The sequence below is a fragment of the Gopherus flavomarginatus genome, chromosome 2 (assembly GCF_025201925.1).
Source record: "Gopherus flavomarginatus isolate rGopFla2 chromosome 2, rGopFla2.mat.asm, whole genome shotgun sequence".
Lineage (NCBI taxonomy): Eukaryota > Metazoa > Chordata > Testudines > Testudinidae > Gopherus > Gopherus flavomarginatus.
The window spans coordinates 2,716,709-2,734,287 of record NC_066618.1 but is presented as its reverse complement, the minus strand read 5'-3'; the positions used below and the strand labels follow the sequence as shown (position 1 = coordinate 2,734,287).

The following is a 17,579-nucleotide window of genomic DNA, read 5'->3' as shown; positions in this document are numbered from 1 at the left end:
TAAAGGTCTTTAATGTAGCATCTGCTATTTACAATCATTACATGTTAGTTACCTGGGTCAAGTCCCACTTCATAGATTATTAGTGTTGGAAGGGACCTCAAGAGATCATCTTGTCCAACCCCTGCTCAAAGCAGGACCAATCCCCAAATGGCCCCCTCAGGGATTGAGCTCACAATGCTGGGTTTAGTAGGCCAATGCTCAAACCACTGAGCTATCCCTCCCCCCCTCAGTTAAATACACTTTAAAAAAGCAGCGTGGCCTGGAGGAGTGAGTGCTCATCATGGCTCTGCCACTCAGTCACTCCATGATCTTTGCCAAGTCACTTTCACTGTGAGGTAGGTAGGTCAGTCTTGCCAGCTGCTATTATAGAGTGTATGGGCCTGTCATGGAATGCATTGCTGTATTTCTGGGGAAGGAAACAGCCTGTATATTGCCTCCTCTTCACTGCCAGCCCACTGTGCTACTGCCTGTTTTCAGCCTTTCCCCTGCTAGGGGGCTGTCTCCGTCCCCTGCCCGTGGCGGGGTGAACCCCTGGAGGGAATGTGGCTCTTCTGATGGCTGTTCAGCGATTGCCTGTGCTGGAAGCTTTTGTTGCACTTGGTGCACTGAAAGGGCCTCTCCTGGGTGAGCATTCGCTGGTGCTGCTCCAGGGACGTCTTCTGAGTGAAGCTCTCCAAGCATTTGATGCAGGGATAGTCTCTCTCCCCAGCCGGATTTGCCTGGGGAGCTGGGACGGGGAAGCCATCCCCCCACGTCCCCCATTGCTGCAGCCTCGGCCCCCCGTGGACGCGCAGGTGCTTCTGAAGATGGTGTTTCTGGATGAAGCTTTTGCCGCACTGGGCGCAGTGGTAGGGCCGCTCGCCGGTGTGGATCCGGCAGTGCTTGTTGAGGTTGGACTACTCGCTGAAGGTCTTCTCGCAGACCGGGCATGGAAAAGGCCGCTCGCCCGAGTGCAGCCGCGTGTGATCCGCAAGGTGCCGCTTCTGCAGGAAGCTCTTTGGGCACTCGGGGCACTCGTACCGGTGCACCACGCCGTGCAGCCGCTGGTGGCGCATGAACTCCGGGTGGCAGCCGAAGTTCTTCCCCCAGGCGGTACAAATGAAGGACCCGTCGCGCTCCCCCATGTGGGTTCGCTGGTGTGTTAGAAGGCTCCTCTTCAGCCGAAAGCTTTGCCGACACTCAGCACAGACGTAAGCCCCCCGTCCGGCATGAGACAGCTGGTGCTTCCGGAGGCTGGGCTGGAGGCAGAAGCTTTCCTTGTACTCAGCGCAGTTATAGGGTTTTTCTCCTGTCAGGATTCTCGGGGGCAGGGGAGATAGCTGCTCCATTTGGGCGCCTGGCCCATGGTCTGCAGGTTTACATGGACCTTGGTCCGCGTGGGCTTCCTTCTGCGCCGCCCCTGGCTTGAATTCGCACAGATTGCTCCCGCATGCGGTGGGTTCTTCCAGGCCCTCTCCGGCTCCCTGCTGCCTGTCTGAGCCGCACGGACTCTCTACAGGCTGGTCTTGGCTCTGGAAAGCCTCTTCATCTGCTCTTCCCAGTAATGTCATCGTCAGCTCCAGGATTTCAGGCTTTTCTCAACCGGCCGCTCCTCAGCTTTGATCACTGAAAGAAAGAAAGAGAGAATCCGGACACTTACTCAGCTCATGCAATGGAGTCAGTACGATATCCTCGAGGAACAGAAACTCAGCTGGGATGCTCCTGGAACGGGATCATGAGATTTGACCTGGTTTGGGGTTTTGTAACCACGGAGGGCACGGGGACGCGTAGGAGGAATCAAGGCTGCAAGAAAACTGCAGCCTCCCTGTATCAGGGCTGTTCTGCAGTTTATGATTCTTTTTTAACACTAGAAATCCAGGAGCACCAAACCTCCAGAAGGCAGCCTGCCTTCCCCAACCTGAACAAAGCTCTTCAGCGTAGCCCACGCCAGCCAGTGAGCCAAGTGTCATCACACACCTACCTAGCAGGCCTACAAGGCAGAGATGATGGAGAGTCTCCTGTATTCTAGTCTCAGAGCAGATGAAAATGTGTGCTCAAGATAGATAGGGCAGACCGCCTTCCTGATTTTCTTTTCAGATGCTGCTGAGGGGCACAGTTAAGGTTGTTTGCCCACCTTAACTGTGAGTTTCCATACAGGAAACCCAAGTGTTTGGGGTAAATGTAACTAACTCAAGCTCCTGGATTTCTGGTTTGTGTTTTATACCAATGTCCCTGAAAGACCATGGCCACACTCCAGTGGCACAGCCATGGTGCTGTGCCTGCGCGGCTGTAGTGCCATAGGGTAGACCCTTCCTGCAGCGAGGGAAGGTTTTCCCACCACTGTAGTGAATCCACCTCCCCAAGAGGCAGTAACTATGTTGAGAGCAGCAAAGAATCCTGTGGCACCTTATAGACTAATGGACGTTTTGGAGCATGAGCTTTCCTGGGTGAATACCCACTTGGTCAGATGCACGTAGTGGAAATTTCCAGGGGCAGGTATATATATGCAGGCAAGCTAGAGATAAAGAGGTTAGTTCAATCAGGGAGGATGAGGCCCTGTTCAAGTGCAGCCAAGCTGAGCAACACAAACCGGATCAGTTCGAGCTCAGCCCCGGCCCCGCAGGGCAGCTCCGCGCTCCCCGCGGCCCGGCTCCCGGGGCCCAGGCCGGGCGGGGAGAAGCTCCCGGGGCCCGAGGCTCCCCCGCCCGCCGGGCCCTTACCTGGGCAGCGGCCCGCTCGGCCATGGCCCCCCCGGGCGGGCGGGGCTTCTCCAGCGGGCCCGGCCCGGCCGAGCTCCGCTCCCGCTCCGGGCTGGGCAGAGTCCCGGCGCCGCTGCCGGGCGGAGCAGAGCGAGCGCAGCCGGGAGGGAGGCAGGGAGCCGCGGCCTGGCTGCGGGGCCGGGAGCGGCGGGCGGAGCGGGGCGGCAGCGGCCCCTGCCGGCGGGGATCGCGGCGCCGGGCCGGGCAGGGGGCCCCGGGGCGGAGCTGTCCAGCAGGGCTGCGGCTGGGGGCTGCCCGGGGCCCGCCCGTGGGATGGGGATGGGGGTCGGGCTCGGGCTCGGCTCCTGGGGGAGACGCTCCTGGGCTGGCCGAACCGCGGCTCTGCCCTCTGCTCCCGGCCGGCCGCGGGGTGAGCGGAGGCCCCTGGGAGCGGGGGTGGGCGGGGGCCCTGCAGACACCGATCAAACAGCTGGAGAGGGGCCGGGGCCAGGGCTCAGGACAGGGCACCGGCCCTGCCAGGCGGTGGCGGAGCGGAGGGGAAACCCCACGGAGGGGATGAGCCGGCTGCTGCGGTAGCAAACATCGGCTGGGGCGGGGCACGGGGCTGTTTTTAATTTCCCCTCGCCCAGGACGGTGCATGTCAGCATCCGCTTCCCACTCTGCCTAGCTCAGTCTCTGACCCACGGGGAGTCTCCTGCTGGCTGCAGCTCCAGCCCCAAGCGAGGGAGGTGAACTGGACCCAGACGCTCAGGAGATTTTACACAGATGCGTTGGGGCTCTGTTGAATTTGCCTTCTGAGTTTTGCACTTGCAGCCCCCGTCTTTGGGCGAGGTCACGACGTGCCCTAAACCCCCGTGTGCTGCAGCTCTCAGCCCACCGCCTGGCCAGCGGGGGCCATAGCTATGGGGGCTTCGCAGCTATGAAAACAGCACCCAAGAGCCCCCCCCCAGTAACATAATACTGAGGCTAGAATTGCTCCGAACGCCCCCTCCCCGAGGGGCAGGCAGCCTCCGCTGATCATCCGTAGCGTCCGGCCCCCCTGCCCCGCAGCCTCACGGAAAACAAGGCGAGCAAAGCAGCCAGGCAAAGCGCTCGCCGCGCGTGGGCTTGTGAAGGGCCCAAGGGGGGGCTTGGGGACTTGCACCGTCATTCTCCGGTGCAGTCACAGCCGCGACAGGCCGGGAAAGCCTCGAGCGCCGAGAGTTGGCGCGGACCCGGCCGATGAATGGCCGGGGCTGGATTTTGGACAGGATCAGGCCCATTTTCAGCGTGCTAAAGCTGTGAGCTGGGGAGTTAAGCGCCGGTCAAACACCAGCCGCGTCTGGGCACCAGAGGCTTCAGCTCTTAGGAAACTCCAGCTGGGACAGATGCAGTAGCAGGTCTCCTCAGCGCCCTGCCCATGGGGTTGCAAAGCAAGGTCTGGCTCTCAGGCCTTCTGTTCGCAGCGCCACAGGGCCTGGGCCCGGGGTTTGTGACAAAACCGGCAGGGGACCGCCGGGGCCCCTGGCACAGTGGAAGCTGTAATAAGGACAGATGCGGGAGACAGAACTTTCTCAGGGGGGTGGGCCGAGACTGGCATGAACATCCCACTTTCTGCTCCAAGCACAAGGCGCAGCTCTTGGCTATCGCCTTTCTACCAACACCCACGCGTCTCTGAACACCGACCCCCTGCAAAACCAAACACGGCTCTGCCCGCGCGTCTCCCTCGGGACGGGAGGGATCTGAGTCTCATTGCGTTTAATGCACCGCTGGAAGGTGCAGATACCGCAGTGAAGAAAGCGACCAGATCATGGGCCTGGCTAGGGCCTTTTAGCCATGACGAGCCTGTAGGCCCCCATAGACTATAAACCGGATCAGTCACACACCAAGTAAATGCAGCCACCTCTGGGTGGGATGCAGCAGCTGTTTAGCACGGCACACGGGTATGGTAGTAGGCTAGGAAGGGAAGAATGGCACAGCCAACTGAAAGTGCAGGGAAGCAGAGTGACTTACCAGAGTCAGGCCCCTGGTGCCCAGGCTCGTGGGATCTTTAATGAGCAGAGCAGGTCAGGGCCTCAGATTTGTGTGTTCCTGGTGCACTAGGTGCTTAGCTACACCACCAAGCAGAGGAGGGGGAGAAGACAGAGCGTGTTTTGTGAAGGCCTTTGAGTTCGAGGAAACCCTGCAGTGGCGAGCAGGGAGGCTGCCCGTTGCCAGCCCTGCCGGTCACAGGAGAGACACCCCGGGGCTGTGCACCCCGAGTCTGACCGGGGCAGTCTGCAGAAAACCCCACTCAAGGGGGCCTTGGCTTGAAATGGCCACAAGAGGGACCCCACACCTGTCACAGGCTCATTTTATTCCTAATTCACTTGCTTTTGAAGCAACATAATTACCTTGCAAACCCACAGCAGCCGAGATGCGGGCGAACGGACCCACTGCTACATTTATGGGCAGTTCAGCGCGCGAGGGGAGGCTGCATTTCCCCTCCTCCGGCCAGCGTGTCCAAGCAGCGGTCCTCCAGCCGTCCCGCTCCGCCAGCACCCAGGGCCCTTCGTTCAGTCCTTCACGGGGAGGGAGGCGGTCCAAGAACTCAGCCACCGGAGCAGCCCGGGCCTCGTTCTCCGCCCTCGGAGCCAGGGGCTCAGAGCTGCACCAGCCGCCGATCGCCACGGACACGGGGCAGTTCCCCCGCGGGACGAGAGCGTGTGAGGGCTGGGGAGCGATGGGGCGGGTGGGCGTGCGCGGGACTTGTGCGATGCGGGGCGGGAGCCAAGAAGCTGCCTGGCTCAGGGGACAGCGGGAAATGTCAGGGGCGCCGTCAGCTCGGATTACCTTCACGTGCCCCGAGGGGAGAGGAGCGTGAAACGCGTTTACTGCCGCTTGACGGGCTGGGGCGCCCGCGGCTGCTGCTGGGTGCGATTGGGGCTGGCACGGACCCGCGGTGCTCCCGTGTTTCACCGAGGTGCCCTGCTCTGGGCACCAAACCACCACCAGGCCTCAGCTGCAAACGCCCTGCTGCCAGGGGCTGCCTGCACAGAGCAGAGGAGCTGCTGGGGCAGCCCCCAGCCCCGAGGGCGGAGGCCACTTGCTGTCTGGGTTCCCGGGGTGGATGGGAGCAGAGTTTCCTGCAGCAGCCCCACAGCACCCTCTCCCCCGGCTCTATAGAGCCCCACAGGCCCCATCCCCAGACGCCTCTGTGCCTGGGCCCATGCCCTATGCCTGCGCTGCCTCCTCCCCGTTACTCCCCCGGGTGGGGCGGGGTGGCACTAGGAGGGCCAAGCACCCCACAGAGGTGTGGGGTTCATGGATGAGGAGAGGCAGGTGACGTGGAGCAGGTGACGTGGAACTGGCTTAGACCCGGACTTCCCCCCCCCATACCTTCTCCCAGCTCCTGATCCAGCCACCGTGCCCCCTACAGGTTCCCCAGCCCTGGAAACTCCCAGCACATGGTGCTTTAACACCAGTTCCTGGCCAGTGTCCTAAGTCTTAAACATGGGCAGAGCTGAGGGGAGAGAGAGACCCCCTCAGGGAGGGCACTCTGGGTAGAACCCCCATGGCAACACTGGCCTCCGTGACCCCCATGCAGAGGGCACTGGCCTGGGCCCTCTCCAGTCATGCTCCTTCACACTGGGTTTTGGGTCTTAATTTATATTGCACCCACAGCCACACCCAGCAAGCCACCAACTCCCCTCCTCTCCATCACTGGATCCCTTAACTGTGCGCGTGCGAGATGGTGTCTCCCTCCAGTGGCTGCTCCATGTGCATGTAGGTGTGCACGTGTGCGTGAGAGATTTTGTCTCCCTCCAGCGGCTGCTCAGGGAGGCTGGGGCGGGCTCATACCGAACAAAGCACCTCCTTTAGCTGGTGTGTTGGGAGGGGAAGGTCCTGGGTTCTATCCCCACTGTATCTCTGAGGCCAGGGCTTCTGTATACAGCTGCCATCTGCCGGGTACGACCAGCCTCGCACACTGGGGCCTTGAGAGAAAAGTGAATGAAAGTTGCTGCTGCAGACTGAACATGGGGGAAGGGAACATTCATGCTCTGTGCTTAAGAAGCCATCTACCATGTAGATTTATTCAAATGAATGGAATTCTGGGTGGTGATTCGAGCAAATCTGATTGGCTAGTGCACAGGGGATTGATTCCCTAGCACTTCGCACTGCCTCACCCAGATGGAAATCCATAGGCTGGTGGGGTTTGCTCCTGGTTTATAACACTCAGGACCTCAGCCCAGGCCATAATCCCTCATGCCCACTCACAAATCTCCAGCAAATGCGCTGCGTTCTCTCCGGGGGCCGAAGGGGGGTTTCATACAGGGGGTGCCTGAACTTCTAGGCTACAAAGGGAACTCCTCAGTCTGCAGGCTGTGCAGTGTCTCGGATTAACCCAGATGGCAGTTTCCGGCCTGTAGCCTGCCTGACATACGCCCGTAACGCAGGTGCAGGGTACTCAAAACACCAGGCCAGGGGGCCAAGCAGCTTTACAAATCAGTGTTTTAATGCAATTCAGCTGTGCCGTGAGCACAGAACACAGGGCAATCACCACAGCCACGTGTCGCCCACCCCGGCAGCAGGAAAGGATCTCACAAACACCGCGCTGGTAACAGAAGGGAGCCCAGGCCATGAAGTGCCCAATTCCAGCCCAGCTCCATTCCCAACAGCAACGCAACTCCTGCTTCCAGCCCAGCTCTGCTCCCGACGGCGTCACTCCTGATTCCAGCCCGGAGCGCCGGCACTGTCACTCCTGCTTCCAGCAGGGCTCTGCTCCTGATGGCGGAGTCACTCCCGCTTTCACTAAGAGCTCAGAATCAGGCCCACAGTGCCTCGAGGCTACTGAATAGGGCCATCAAGGTAGAGGAAAGCTGAGCGCGATGGGACAGCCAGCAGGGTTAGAGCTCTCCTGCTCTGCAGAGCAGCCACCGCCCAGCACGGAAAAGCAGGCCCTGGTGCAATACACAGCAGAGCTAAGGGTGGGGGCGAACTCAAGCGGCAGGTGTGGGTACCAGAAGGTGACTCACCTGTAACCAGACGTCTTTGAGCTGCCCAGTAGGAATAGGCAGAGGGTGTCTTGAAGACAAAGAAATTCCAGCTCCAGTAAATTTTGGCTGAGACATGGGGCCAGCTTAGGGAACTTAATAAATACGGCTCCAGGGAGGCACCTGTCACTTCTGTTCAGCAAACAGGATGATTCGTTGGATCGATTAACTCTTAAAATGCTGGGATCGTCCAGGCAACCACTCACAGGGCCGCCTGGCCCAATACACGGCACATCCTCTACCGTAGTCCTGCCTAGCCCTAGTCTGCATTCAGCCTCGCTGCTCAGCTCTGTGCTTTACACGCAGGACGGGGCTGCACAGACAGGACAGCTTGGAAATACATTTGATAAAGAAACTCTGTTGGGAGAGCGGCACTTGGACACTGAAGTGATCAGGGCCTATTGAGATGAGATCAGTGTGAGATTAGGGCACAGGAGACCTAGTTATGCGTGCAGGAGCCTTTCACTGCAGGTCTCCACTTCAAATCCAGCTCCGATTGCATACAGATGGCTGCTGGGAGAGTTGGCAGGTGCAGCTGGGTTTGGAGTGAGTGGGCTCAATCCTGCAGCACTGAGCACTCAGACCTCGATCCAGGAAAGCACTGACTTCAGAGGGGTTACTCAGGTGCTTAAAGCTAAGCACAAGCTAACATACCTAGCTGCAGCAGGGCCGGAGTGCTCAGCACCTGGCAGGATCGAGCCTTCGGTCCCTTTGTTTGTAGTCTCGGCCAGAGCGGGGAGGAAGGAGGCCACTGAGAATGAACTTCCCTCTGGCTCAGAGATGGTCCCTCCAAGGCAGGGCTCATGCATGTGGGGGGTGGGACCTGTTTGGGTGCAGAGGGCTCCAAATCTGGCAGCTTCTCCCTGTGCCGAAAAACCAGGAACTCTCCGGAGTGCCAGGGGATGCCTGGGGAGTTGGAGAGGAGAGTAGGGAGCTGGGCAGCCTGTACTCTGACAACAGCCCTGTGAGTGAGATGCACCAGGAAGGTTTCTGCCCCTGCACACACAGGCCGGGCACCTGAAGGCTCTTCCCTGGGAAGCTGCTGCCGAGATGTAGCAGCGTGTGCGACTCACCCAGAGTCGGGGGCTAGTTAGAAGCTGGACAGAAAAGACGCTGGCTTGAGCAGTGGCGATGGACAGGGGAAAAAAGGGACATGTCAAATTTCTCCCCTGCTGGCCAGGAGCAATTGTCAGGGGGAGCAAAGCAAATCCGAGTGCCTGACCCTAGCCCAGCCCCTCACCGCAGACTGCCTAGCACCCGGTCGGCTCCCTGAGCACTCGCTAACACACGGCTCTGATGCTATCCCACCTGTTACAATACAAGGGCTCCCTGCAGTGCTGGCCCTGATAATGGCCGAGTCTCTATTGCTCTGCAGTTCCCGGAGCCCCCCAGCCTGTGAGCTGAGCAGAGCAGGTGCACACCGCGGAGGGGAAAACACGGACACGCTGGAATCACACAGCCGAGTGCTGCCACTTAGCTGCAGTCAGGGAACCCGGAGAGCTCCAGGCCGGACCCAGGGGGTGCTGTGATCTCAAGGGCAGAATGGAGACGGACCTGTGACTCAAAGGGGGGTGAGCGGAGCCAGCAGCTCCAAGTCCCCCGCTCTCTGTCACTGCCCTTTGGTGACTCTGCTCCCCTGTTCGTCTGCAGCGGGCGCACGCCCCGGGGGGCTGGGCAGCGGCTCCCAGTGTCCTCGTGCCCGGCTGTGGCAGCAGCCGGAGGGCTGAGTGCCCAAGCGGAGCTCCCCTGCCCGCCACAGCCTCCTGACGGCCGCGTACCGCACCCGCCTCCTCCAGCACAGCTTGGGGCAGACGTCCGGGAAAAGGGCGACCCTGGCGCCACCGCAGGTCAGGGGCTCTGTGCGTTTCCTGACCGCTCGCATGATGGCCAGCTTGTCGGAGAAGCGCAGCAGGCGGAAGAGCAGCGCCCGGGGCCGGGTGGCAGGGTCCCAGTGCGCCCCCCCGTGCACACGGCGCACGCTCTCGATCTCCAGGGGTGGCCAGTCTGCCGGCAGGTTGAGCACCGTGGGCAGGGTCCTCTGCAGGAAGGCGACAGGGTCTCCCCCTTCCGCCCCCTCCGGCAGGCCCGCCAGCCGCAGGCTGTTGCGGTGGGCACGGTTCTCCAGCATATGGCAGCGGCTCTCCAGCCGCCGGACGGTCTCACTCAGGCGCTTGTTGCCTTTCTGGAGGGCAGCCAGCTCGAGAGCCCAGCCCCTCGAGTCCCGCTCCAGCTGAGCCACACGGCTCTGCATGCTTGACACATCCCTGCACATGGCCATGAAATCCTGGGAGACCCGGTCCATTCTCTCCGAGAGGACGGCCTCGAGCGCGCTCCTCTCCACCCTGAGGTCCAGGGGCGTCCCGTTCTCCCAGCCGCAGCACTCCCAGGGAGATGGCGCTGCACTGGAGCAATGTCTCTTGGGAAATTCCTCCCACTCGGCATCTGCCTTTTGTCCACCATCTTCACTAGAAGTGCAGGAGCCGGTGCTCGGAGGTCGGGCAGCATCTGTCCTGGCTACGGTTCAGGGGACAAACATATCAGACCCGGCAACACAAAGCAACGGTCAGCACCATTTCTAGAGTCAATTCCCTAGCACTGTATTAGGCAGGAAACCCCACACCCACCACAGCACAGCAGCCTCCTTTGGAGTGAAAGGTGGCGGCTGATTGTCTTCCAGCCACGCTACCCAACAGCTTAGGACAGGGAGCTAAGGGCAGGAGATCCCATTATGCTGTGGGAGGGAGTTAAGTAAAACTGAGTGTAAATACCCAATTGGCACTGGATCAGGTCCCAGGCTAACCCCTCTACTTGTGCACAAAGTGCCATGGGATTTTTAACGCCCACCAATACATTGCTCCTCGGTCTTACAGCAGATGTGAAAGGTGGGGCTGGGGCGCTGGCTCAGGATGGACTCAGGGGCAGATCGCCACCTGTTCATTCACAATTCCTTGGAGGTCTCCCATCCAAACTCAGCTTGGCTTACAAGAGCAATGAGACCCCAGCCCCAGGAGGGAAGAACTGGATCAGACTAAAGGCAGGCCTGGTTTCAGCACCCACTAAGCCTGCTGCGGGTGCTCAGCACCTTTGAAAATAGACTGGGGGCCTAACGAGGAACCTAGTGGGAAGGCGCATGGTGATCGAGGTACCTTCAGTGTGTGGTCTCTTAACCCCTGTCCCTGGTCTCTTTGGACACCTGTGGCCCGGGGCATCGCGGGCAGGCAAGGTATCACTCGGCGTCCTGGAACGACTGGGCCCAGTTCCATGGGTTCCCTGTGGGCAGGTTGCAGGGCCATAGCGAGGGGCGTCAGCTGGCATCACTTCTGATTTTACCAACACAAACAAAACCTGCATCAGCTTAAGCCAGGTCCCACCCTCCACCGAGTGCTACAGACCTGCTGGAGCCTTGTTCCTAAGGGAAACCATTTATCTATTGGCACGTCTAGGGCTCTCGTCACTGGAGCGTCTGGAGCGGGAATAGACCCTGGGAACAGCCCTGCACCGCTTGGGACGCGGAGATCTAGTGGGTCTTCTCCAGCTCCAGTGTCTCAGAGTCTGTGAACATAGGAGCGTAGCAAGCTCAGGACAGCAGGACGGAGGAGCGGTGACCCTCTCTAGGGGCCATCAGTCCCACCGGAAGCTGGGCTCCCAGCCCAGAATTGCAGGTACCCCACATACTCCAGGAGGACGGGGCACTGGCAGGAATTGTCCTCACCCCCCACCCCCCAGCTCCCCTCATGCCTGTGGACTATGGAGCTGCGGACAGAGTTTCTCTGCTGTTTTTCACAACACAAAGGCACAGCTCCGCTGACTTGGCTGATTGCCCCTGCAGTGCAGATCACATGCCCCACGTCCCAGGCCCGCTGGCTGGCTCACCTTCTCTGTGCAGCCTGCAAAGCCCTGGCTGTGGACCCCTCTTCCCCCTGGCCCCACGTGGACTGCGGCTGGAGGACATGCCGAGGGGGGTGCTGGCCCAGCTGCATCGGCTCACAGGCACTGCGCTCCAGCAAGTCTCCAGGCCTGGGAGATGGGCACTCTCAGCTGCACTGTCTGTTTTAAACCAAGAAATCCATGTCAGCGACAGGCCAGGCCCCTCTGCTATAGCCATGGACACTGACTGGGGCTTCCCCAATCCCCACTCGGGATGGAATCCTCAACCCACTCGTACACTCGCTTGTACACACGTTGATTTTACAGGGGCAGGGACCCCGTAGGTACATTCAGAGCCCACACACCCCGAGGGCCAGAGTGGAGTCAATGGGGCTGCACCCCAGCCTCCCCCCAAGGCAACATGTCCCCCAGCCCCCCACCGTGTGACCGCATCCTCCCCAGCCTCCTCCAAGAGGGGCTGCACATCCCCTGGCCTCCCCCCTCACTAGCCCCCTTGTCTCATGGGAACACTCTCCTCTCCCGTATGTCCCCAGCCGAGACGTACAACCAAAGCCCTTGGGGAAATGGTTGAGGGCCACCCGTGTCTTGAATCTACTGTGGTGGCAGCTGTGGTTTTCTCCCCCTCTCCACCTCAGGCGAGTGATACATATGACAGTGCAGGGGGCTGAACAGGTGACCTCTCGCGATCCTGTCTGGTCCTACGAGTCTAGGAGCATCTCCACTGAGCCGACAAGCCTTGGGCCCGGCATGCAGACCAAGCCCTAATGCAGACCACGCTGTGTGTGCATTCGAGCACCTGCAGAACCTCGATTTCAGGGGAGGAAACTGGCCCCCGGCAAGCCACATGCCCCGGGCTTATTCTCACGCTTCTCAGACCCCGTGGACCAGCCAGGCCTTGCAGTGCTGCTGCCTAGGAGGTGTTATAGCCATGAACTCCATTGCTCACCTTCCTCGGACAGCGTCCTCCCCCTGCTCTCTGCTCCCTGCAGCGTCACGTCCCCCTGCGCAGCGCAGGCAGGCGGCGAGGAAGGCGTTACTCTGTCGGCAGTGAGCTCTTTCACACAGTTCAGCCTGGGCAGGGGCGAGCTCCTCGCCGTCACTTCTGCCGATGCAGAAATACCCAAGTCTGCTGCCTGCTCCTGGCCCGTAGCCAAGGGCCAGCTCCCTCTGCCCCTCAACAACATCAAGCCCGAGCCGGGTTGTGGCCCAGGTCCCACGTCCATTGCTTATGCTCTGCCCGAGCTGTTCTGCACTAGATACGTTCATGGAGGACAGGTCCATCAATGGCTATTAGCCAGGCTGGGCAGGGATGCTGTCCCTAGCCTCTGTTTGCCAGAAGCTGGGAATGGGCGACGGGATGGATCACTTGATGATTCCCTGTTCTGTTCATTCCCTCTGGGGCACCTGGCACTGGCCACTGTCGGCAGACAGGATACTGGGCTAGATGGACCTTTGGGCTGACCCAGTCTGGCCGATCTAATGTTCTGTTCCACCATCCCGGGAGAGGCGGGAAGCATGGGTGTTCCCAAGCAGAAGCACGCTCGTTATAATCTAAGCGCGAGTGGTGCTTTCTGCTGAGTGCGACACACGGTTCCACAGGAGTGGCTCTAGGGGCTACACACTGGTACCTTACTCGCCGTGTCCTTTGGGGTTTGGAGTCCCTGGTTACCCCAGAACGAGCGGCACCAGCGTGCAGATGACACCCCAGTCTTGGGGCTGAGGACTGCCTCTCCCGCTGCCTTCCATGCAAGAGGCAGACACCAGCCCCTCCTGAGGCTGGTCTGCACTAGACTTTTGTACCTTGAGCTGGGACCTTGGCTTACCCTCTGACACCTTCGGGAATCTCCCAGCACCCATCCCCCGTCTCCTCCGCCCCCTAACTCCCGTCATGCTGGGGTGACAGGCTGGTCACAGGACTCTCCTTCCGACAGCTCTGTGGGTCACTGATGGCTGGTCCCTCTGGTCTAAGCAAACTGAAAAGCTGCTCAAGGCCCTTTGCTGGAAAGCCGAGTCAGCCGCTCACAGACTCTGTGACCATTCCTGCCTCTCAGACCCGTGGCAGCAGGTTGGATTCTCCTGCCTGGTTCAGCTTTGGCAGACCCCTTCCTATGCCCACAGGAGACGGGAGACCAGTCAGCCAGGCCCCTGCAGGGCAAATGCGGAAAGAGACGTCCCTGCCATGGAGGCCCCAAGCTGGGCGAGGAGCAGCGCCTGGCACGACGGGCTGGCAGGCAAAGGGCCGCCGGGGGAGGAGGCTCTCAGGGGCTGAGAGCGACTTCCCAAGTGCCAGGGTTCATGAGCAGGGCTGATCACTGAATGTTTCCCATTCCGTGGGGGCAGCTCCGACTGCAGCCGATGGGAACTGGGCCCGCTGTGTTAGGGGCAGGACAGCATGGAGCTGTGCTGAGTCTGTACTGCCAGTCTGAACTGAGCAGCCTCCTGAGCCCTGTCTACGCTATGGCTGTCCTTGTTGCTCCCCCGAGATGGGCTGGATTTCACCAGCACAGACCCTGCATCATGTGGGAGAGCCAGAGGCAGGACAAGCAGAGGCTGGGTGATCCCGTGGCTAGGGCATTAGACTAGGACTCCAAAGACCGGGGTTCATGCCCCAGCTCAGCCATAGACTGTGTGACCAGTTCCTATCCCTACTGTGGGGATCTCATCCCTGCCCTGCCCACAGCCGTGCAGGGGGGTAAATGCCTTTGCAGACCGGGAGGCAGCCAGGCACTCTGGTGCTGGGGGCCAGATAAATACCTGATCTAGACAGAGCCGTAACATCCAAGCTCTCCGCTCACCTTTGCTACCAGAGCTCCTCGCGTGTACGTCCTGTTCCTGCTGCTCTGCATCTCCTCGAGCGCTGCTGGGAGGGGTCTGGGCAGGACAGGAGCTGGGCGCAGCTACTTCCTCCAGGCCCGGGAGGTTTTCCGCTTGCCTTTTATCTGCAGCCGAGAAAGCAGACATGGGTGTAGGCATGAGGCCAGGTCAGGCCTTTCCTCAAGCCCTGGAAAACCAACGGGCCTAAGGGTTTGCAGTTCCCTGCCCAGAGACGGAGCCAGGAACCAGCCCAGTTCAGTGGGACTTTAAACTGCATTCACTTGGTCACCTTCAGCCCGAAATCTCGAAATCCCAGTCTCTGGGCTGCTGCATCCCTCTGTGCTGTGGGGAGATGAGCGGCTGGCATGCCTGGGTCTGGTTCCAGACAGAGCCTTCAGACAGCTCTCTGGGCTGAGGACACGGGCGCTGACTGTAGCTACAACACACAAAGACAGAGCTAGAGTCAGACTCCTGCCAGGTGCCGTTGGGTCCAGACACTGCAGCGTTACAGAGCGTGCCCTGGGGTCGCTAGCACGAGCCGGTTCTGAGACAGGCCTTGGGGAATGGCCTCTCTGTGCCAGGGCCCTGTGGATTTGTGGGGTCTCGGAAGCACGGCTAAGCGCGTATTTCTAACAAGTCATTTGCTGCTGTGCTGGTTTCGGTTCCCCCGAGCAATCCCAGCCATGTGGCCGTTGCATGGAAACCCTGGACACCGAGTCACAGCCCAGGGCTGTCCTGGATCTGCCAGATGCCTGCAGTAAGATCGTCTCGTTCGAGCCAGGTGGTTCGCGTAGGGACCATTGTTCTCGCCCAGCAGAACTCGTACCCCAATGACCTCCATTCGCCTCCGAGCCCCACCCACGACGTTCAGATTGTTAACCCAGGCCAGCGCCGCGGCTGGACACCTTGGCCTGTGATCCCCAAACCCTGCCTCAGGGCTCTGCGTGCTACCCCCACGCGGGGCTGTCACTGGCAGGCCTGCTGGAGCCTTTCACCACTAGGCCTGTCAGACAGCGCTGCAGGCCATGGAGCAGGGAGCGTTCTGCAGTGACCTCGGCAAAGCTCACTGTCCAGTTCCTTCCACCTCCAACGGAGGCTCCATCGCTTCGTTCTTCCCCCGCATTCACAGTTCTGCCCCGCGCCTCTGTTTACCCGGACTCTGGGGGGCAGACACAGGGAGAAGGAAAACTCCACTATCCCCCTCCATGTGTCCTATTCACTGACTGTCCCGTCCGTTCTGTACAGGACAGGGGGAGAGGCCCGGCACTGGGGTCTCTCACAGCAGACAAGCCAGGGGCCTTGGCAGAGAGCGGGGCAGCAGGAAAGGGCACAGCCCCTCCTTTCACATGGTGAACCTGATCCTTCTCTTACCTGAACCGTGCCAGTCCCAGTGCCCTGTCTCTGGCCTCCTCCGCGCTGTGTCTCCTTGCCGGCTGCCCACCACACCGGCTGTGGCTGGGGCGCTGGGGGCCCGGGGCCTGGGCACCGAGATCTCCTGGAGGCACTTCTCCAGGCCTCGGAGAGGGGAGTTCTCGGGGCTCAGTTCTGTTTAGACAAAATAGAACCAGCACAGCTTGGGCCACAGAGCAGCTGCTGTCAGCGGTCCCCCACGCTCACCAGGGCTCCTCAGCCACGATCCCCCCCAACCACCATCACTCCTCAGCCCACTGGTCCCCTCACCCCACAGCTCCCCGCTCTCAGCATTGCTCCTCAGCCCACCACCACCCCCACAATGCCCCCAGATAACCTGCCAGGACACAAAACCCCATCCCCAGCACAGCAGCTGTAAGAACTGGCTGGCACGGTAACTCCCGCTGCTTTGTGTGAGGCCGGGGAGAGCTCACGGAGCGATCGGCACAGTCTGACGGTCCACGAGACGCCACGAAGCCCCCGGCTCACCTTCACTGCCCCACCTCCACACCCCCCGCCTGGCGCCCCATGGGTCCCTCTCCTCGTCGGCACTGCTGCTGGAGGAGTAGCTAGACGGGATGCTGGCACAGCGCGGCCGGCCGGTCGGCATTTCCTTCAAGCCGTTCAGCAGTCCGTAGAGGGGCGATCTCTCCGTACTAGCTGCTGGATTAACCATACAAACACCCCAGCATCAGGGTCGGCTGGGACGTGTCATGGGCACTCAGGGGATTTCAGGACCCGGTGGCCCAAAACATTTTTAGATTTAAGAAGAGTGGGGTTAAGGCGAATTTCAAAAAGGGTCAAATCTTAATCCTGCCTTCTCGCCCTCCTTGGTCCCGTTCTGTCCCAGAGGTGCATTGAGGAGTCACAGGCAGTTCCCACCTCCTCCGTGCGCCCCCGCTGTGTGCGCTGCTTGCCCAGCCCCAGCCGGACACTGTCCTGCCGAGCTCCCACCCATTGTAGCCCTCTCGGCTCCTTGTCTCACCTGCCGCACATGCTCTCCAGGGCCTCGGCACCGGTCTCCTCTGCTCCACCTCTCCTGGGGCTTTGCTGGTGCAGAAGGAACTAGGTGTTGCACTGGAGCCTCTGGGCCTGGCCACGGGTATGTCCTTCAGACAGTTCTCCAGGCCTTGGAGGGGTGGCGTGACCTCTGAGACAGACCCTGCTTTAACGAGAGGCATAACATCTCTGTCAGCGGGAGGCTGGGAGTTACAGCCCTGCTTCCATCCGCCTCGGAAGCTCGTGAAGCCAACTGGCAGTGCTAGCAGCTCCCAGCCCCCGCCAGGCCCGCTGAAACCCCCAGCCTTTCCGGCTCTCTAGCGGGAGTGCAGTGTGTTACCAAACGGAGCCCCGAAAGGAGCCCCAAGCACAGCCGGGGCCATGGCAAGGAGCCGCAGCGATGGGTTTCCCAGCAAGCCACGGCTCACTGTACCTCAGGGCCTGGGGGCTTTGGGGAGTGGAAATCCGTGGAGAAGCCGCCAGAAAAGTGTGAAAGGAACCACGTGTTGCATGCGCGCCGAGGGCCAGATGCCCAGCACAAAGCCACAGGAGCCACTGGGGCTCTGTTGATGTACATCAGCTGAGTATTGGGACTGAGGGATCCTAAGAACGAAACCGAAGGCAGCGAGAGGCAAGAGGAGCAGCACTTAAAGTCTGTGAGACAAGCAAAAAGTATTCCAGCGAAGGAGAGCTCAGAGGGTCCAAACCTTCCTTGAGCAGCAGCGGAGTGCTAACCAGGCAGCTGCGCGGCTTACAG

The 17,579-nt window shown here is 60.5% G+C and overlaps 2 protein-coding genes across 2 annotated transcripts in view; both read right to left on the bottom strand.

Annotated features, from left to right (window-relative positions):
- Positions 1-358: 358 nt before the first annotated feature.
- LOC127045946 (zinc finger protein 777-like) lies at positions 359-1,581 on the bottom strand. The gene has a single exon (XM_050942845.1). It carries the CDS (start codon positions 1,548-1,550, stop codon positions 897-899), a length of 654 nt encoding a protein of 217 aa, XP_050798802.1. The 5' UTR covers positions 1,551-1,581; the 3' UTR covers positions 359-896.
- A 5,571-nt stretch (positions 1,582-7,152) lies between these two features.
- The window catches only part of LOC127045807 (protein KRBA1-like), a 42,930-nt gene continuing 32,503 nt past the window's right edge, over positions 7,153-17,579 (bottom strand). Inside the window, exons 16-22 of the mRNA XM_050942433.1 lie at positions 16,809-16,988; positions 15,785-15,958; positions 14,703-14,849; positions 14,395-14,538; positions 12,546-12,701; positions 10,858-11,031; positions 7,153-10,225 (exon numbers count right to left, since the gene is read on the bottom strand). Of these exons, the coding sequence (XP_050798390.1) occupies positions 9,321-10,225; positions 10,858-11,031; positions 12,546-12,701; positions 14,395-14,538; positions 14,703-14,849; positions 15,785-15,958; positions 16,809-16,988 (1,880 nt within the window). The 3' untranslated portion in view covers positions 7,153-9,320. The remainder of the gene's footprint in view (positions 10,226-10,857; positions 11,032-12,545; positions 12,702-14,394; positions 14,539-14,702; positions 14,850-15,784; positions 15,959-16,808; positions 16,989-17,579) is intronic.

What these genes read in the sequence shown, in the direction of transcription:
- LOC127045946 (XM_050942845.1), bottom strand. Translation starts at nt 1,550, where the DNA reads ATGACATTACTGGGAAGAGCAGATGAAGAGGCTTTCCAGAGCCAAGAC.